This window comes from Malania oleifera, chromosome 1 (assembly GCF_029873635.1).
Source record: "Malania oleifera isolate guangnan ecotype guangnan chromosome 1, ASM2987363v1, whole genome shotgun sequence".
NCBI lineage: Eukaryota > Viridiplantae > Streptophyta > Magnoliopsida > Santalales > Ximeniaceae > Malania > Malania oleifera.
The window spans coordinates 54,275,559-54,280,706 of record NC_080417.1 but is presented as its reverse complement, the minus strand read 5'-3'; the positions used below and the strand labels follow the sequence as shown (position 1 = coordinate 54,280,706).

At 34.9% G+C, this 5,148-nt stretch overlaps 1 protein-coding gene across 1 annotated transcript; it reads right to left on the bottom strand.

Annotated features, from left to right (window-relative positions):
* On the bottom strand, positions 1-1,701 carry LOC131163502 (uncharacterized). Its single transcript, XM_058120116.1, has 2 exons — positions 993-1,701; positions 1-896 (listed from the first exon to the last, which is right to left on the bottom strand). Exons 1-2 carry the CDS (start codon positions 1,699-1,701, stop codon positions 1-3), a joined length of 1,605 nt encoding a protein of 534 aa, XP_057976099.1.
* Positions 1,702-5,148: the final 3,447 nt, after the last annotated feature.

Genomic DNA, 5,148 nt, shown 5'->3' with positions numbered 1-5,148 from the left:
TCATGATTGCACAATCTCTGCATTTTGCTGTGTCGACTTTTTATGCAAAGCCCGAAACTTGGCCTCCCAGTAGTCCGCTTTCATTATGCACGGCTCAATCTTTTCCAGTACTTGATTATACTTGCTTCTCTGCTCATCCCCCTGCCTCTCCAACTCTTGTATGTAGAGCGATTTCTTTTTAACTTCGGTATGGGCATCTTCTAACATTTGAGATTTCTGTCCAAGTGTTGCTCGAAGCCTTCGTCTTTCCTTCCTTAGAGCCACGACCTCTTCTTCTGATTGTATGTACCGAATCCTTTGTCGCTTGATTTCTTTGCGATAAACAGAGACTAGAGCCTCCTTTTGCTGATTCCCCACTTCTGCTCTTGCATCTCCTTTTTCTACTGGGCATGGATCCCCTTGTGGCTTCAATTGCATGCATGCGCTTGGTGATTTAATATGTTCAATAACGATTTCTGGGATTCTTTTGAGTTGGGGGTTTACCCGGTTTTCTCGCCATTCTTCATAATTTCCTTGGACTGTGGCAATTCCATCACCTGGACCTATTAGGTGCACATGTTTCCAAGCCACAATGAACTTTCTAATTTGATCTTGAGTGTCTCCTACTTCATATGCGAAGTCCGAGTCGGCTAATCTATGAGTCATAGGCACAAACTGAGACGCTCCCACTTGCCTTCTTGCCATCAAAGGAGCGTAGGCTATTCCTCCCCATGGACCTAATAACGGGACCCACGGGAAGTTTCCACATCGATACATCATGTTGGAATGGTTCATCCATGGCGCTTGCCAAACTAATCCCAACTCCCTCAGTTTGTGTAATTTTTCATTCCAGTTAGCCTTGCTCCATTGAACATTCTGCTGAGCCTCTTCGAACTCGGCTAAGGGGATTCGAAGAGCTGAAAAGGTGTTACGGTACCCCCCTTGGTTACTTGGCAGGTGACTGGCAAACCAAACATAGAGTAATGATACGCAACATTTCAGTCGCTCCTAACCCTTGCTCCTGCATTTGTTAAGAGATCGAAAGGTTTCTGCCAAAATACCCGGAACCGGATTAACCCCATTCTTTACTTGCGCTACGAAAGAAATAGTAGATCTATCAATGGCCCCTAGTTCTTTGGGAAATATAATTAGGCCATATATGGCCAGTGCGAACAAATGTATCTGAACCCCTTCATTTTTCTCTTCTTCCAACAACTCTTTCAAGCATTTCCAAGTGATCCTTTTGCTTTCCCCTGCCGTTCGTTGAATCTTGACCCCAGCAAGGTTATACAACTCCCGTGCTAAGGAAATCCTAGAATCAGGCACATAAGTGAGGTAGGGTGATCGTTGTGTCATCAAATGCAGTAGCGAGGAGTATTCTTCAATTGTAGGAACCATGTTGATTCCATCTATCGTAAAACATGTGTACGGAGGATTCCAAAAGTCCACCAATGCCTTCACCATCTGAAGATTCACCGTTATGTGTAACAAGAAACCGATATGGCCATATAACTGTGAGAATTCCAAACGGCGTTGCGGGGTCCAATTCTTCCAGATGGTTTTTAGTTCCTCCTGGGAGTTTGACCGGGTGTACAAGCACACTCTGGCAGGTAATTCCACTTTTGATTCCTCGTTCAAGCTATCTCCCCACTGCTTTTGCTGTCTTTCAGAATACAACTGTACTACGGACTCGATCTCCTGATAAACAACAGTGTCCTCCATATCTGAATCTGACCTCTTCCAGAAACCTTGGGAGAGTAAATGGGATGCCTATATGGATGCAATATGTTAGCAACATTATCACATAATTCAAAGAAGATGTGACTACCAACTTATCATAAATGATTATGCTTGCATGTTTATGAAATTGAGCATGGGATGCATGATTATGAAATGTGTGAATGCATAAGTATTTAATGCATGACCATGGGATGCAATGTGTATTTATGTATGGGAGTACTTAGTGCGAAAAAAAAAGGATATGAATATGTATGCAACCTACTGTGCGTGAAATTATGCACAAAAGTATGGATGCAATGTATCCTAACTAACTACTTTGTCAGCATTCTAGGAAAAATCCCACTAATGAGAGATTTCAATTCAATTCTTCCCTCGATCATTCTTTTCCATGATGATGGTCTATGCACCTCGGATTCTATGAGGGGTCAAATTATGATTTGAGGTTGGGGTTGACCTAGGTTGGTCAACCCACGGGATTTGTTCAATACGGGCTTGTGGACTGTAATGTGCACTTGGGCCTCAATTATATTAAAATAGGGGCTTCAATATATTTCATGAGGGGATCAGGCCCTAGTTTTAAAAGGATTTGGGCTTGGATTGTTTAGAAAATATTGGCCCGGTTTTTTAGGGTAATAGGGCCAAAGACCATTTTCGAAAATCTGGGTTTGACCCTTTTTGAAAATCAGGCCTGGGCTGAATCTTTGCTTAGGAAAAGGTTGGGCCTCTACTTGTTATTTCTCAAAAATTTGGGCTCGAGTTATTTGAAAAGGGTCGGGCCGATCCATATTTTAAAATAGTTAGGCCAAGTGCTTCATTTTGAAAGGATGGGCCTTTGTCTCATTACTGGGCTTTTTCTGAATACTGGCTAAATAGTATGTATGTCTAAATGTATGTCAAATGTATGATGTAATACAAAGTATTCCGCAACATATGTACAACACACTATTTATGGAGAAGGATGTGGCTCCTATCCCAACCTAGGGTAGGCACGTATATATATAGGGTTCTTCATGGCTCTATCCTAGTTAGGGAAGACTATAGACAAGTATGTGTGGGTAGGCTTTAATCCCTATTAACAAAAGGTCCCCAATTTGAAATTTCGTCCTCCCCCATAGGGGTCCGGACAAAACTTGCATTGAGCGGGGTGGTTCGCGGGTCCCATCAAGCTTAAGCTACGAAGGGACAAACGCTATAACACCCCTATCTAGTCCTAGTAAGGAAAGCTCGGGTATAGAGCGTGAAAGTGTGTGAATTCAAATTTTAATTTAATCCCACTATCCCCACATTTATTCACATGCTATAAACAATATAGAAACAAGATATCTACCATTAATATATATATATATATATATATATATATATATATATATATATATATTCAAAAGATAAGGAAACACAATATATGCAATTAATATGTTTATTCACAAAAAATTTGGAAACAAAAGAATAAGGAAACAAAATATTTACGATTAATATACAAAATATCTATAATTATTACACTTATTCAAAATATCTTACAATTAATATGCTTTATTCAGAATATTTGGAAACAAAATATTTACAATCAATGTTCACAAAATTAGGAAACAAAATATTTTTAATTAAGTAAGGTTATTTGTAAATTATGGAAGCAAAATATTTACAATTAATCAAGGTTATTTATGAATTACTATATTTACAAAATAAGGAGTAATTAAAAGATTTATTAAATTTAAACTTGGGATAATTTTTAATTAATTAATGGCTCGACTCTCTAAGTCCCCAGCGGAGTCGCCAAGCTGTCGCGGCGTCCCGGGAGCGCGTGTGCCCCGGGCGGCGAAATTAAAATCATTTTGATATTTTCAGGAAAAATATGGTGTAGGAGTCGCCACTAACCTTTAGTGCGGTTAGAACACATGATCACTACCCCGTTAGGGGTAGAATCGGTCTACATTACCAGAATTGGGGTCGGGAGTTCGGTTACGCGAGGGGAAGGTACGAGCACCCCCTACGCGCCCGTTCTTAAGAACGGCACCTAATTAATTTAAAATTATCCCTAAGTTAATCTAATAAATCTTTACATTACTCCTTTTTATGAATTTATAAATACATAGGAAAATAAATAAATATATACATATATTCCCTCAAAGCTTAGGGTACGTGATGCCCAAAGGCTAATACCCCTTGCAATTAAATCATAGGGATTTAAAAATCAAGAAAATATTTTATCAAAATATATACCATAGTACGTATAAGATCGAATAAAGAAAATACTAAAAATAGTGATAATATTATTAATAATGATAAGAATGATAACGTTAATAAATAATACTAATACTAATAACAATACTAATGTTAATAGTAGTAATAGATATGATAATAATACTAATAATAATAAATGACAATAATGGTGATAATAATAATATTAATAGTAACAATACTAAATATCATTAACTAACAATATACATATTTAAATAATATGATATTTATCTTAATATTAACACGCTGTCAAAGATATGTACAAGACATACATATGCTAACAATTAATTAAGGAAAACAAATCGAATTTAAAATATGTAAACTACTAAAACGGGCAAGAAAATAATTGAATTTATGGAAACAAGTTAATTCTAAAATTAATAATTACCTATTTAATATGGCAACCAAAATTAATACGCAACCTTAACTATACAAATATTAAATACAAAGTGAGTACAATAATGACCAAAAACCCTAAGTACATAATTTATATGGAAGCAATTTCAACCCTAAAAGTACATCAAGATACAATAAATCAAAATACGAGAATACAATGTTAAGAATATATAGTAGTGAGGCAGCAATTTTAAATGTACCCTAATATACAATAATAACATAATCTCAAAATATTAAGGTTACCAAGATAAATGATATTGTGTACATTAAAATACTACAAATATGATAGTAATAAATATATAATATGTAATATCCATTATAATATTGAACATACCTTAAAACTAACATGCTAAATACACTAAAATACTAAACACAATATTACTAGATATATCAACATGCCAACCATAACCAAAATATAAAATATGCAAATCAACTATATAAACCTAAACATAATAATGAAACAATCTACATAATAAACCTAATAATAGCATATAACAATAATAAAACAATCCACATAATAATAATACCAACCATATGCAAACAATAGAATATTAATACTAATAAAATCAATATAATAATTAATATAATAATAACATCCAAACTATGCCGTAATTTTACTAATAGTAATATACAAACCAGTAACATAAGAATAATGCGATCATGTAATTAATAATAAAATACAAACTTACGTAATACTAATACTAATATAATTAATATAATAACAATGCTAATATTAATAAACCAACTATGTAATAATATTACTAATAATGATATATAAATCATATAATACTAATA

Coding starts and splice junctions, on each gene's coding strand:
- LOC131163502 (XM_058120116.1), bottom strand. CDS start 1,701: ATGGAGGACACTGTTGTTTATCAGGAGATCGAGTCCGTAGTACAGTTG. Junction 897..992: donor TAACAAATGCAGGAGCAAGG/GTTAGGAGCGAC, acceptor ACACCTTTTCAG/CTCTTCGAATCCCCTTAGCC.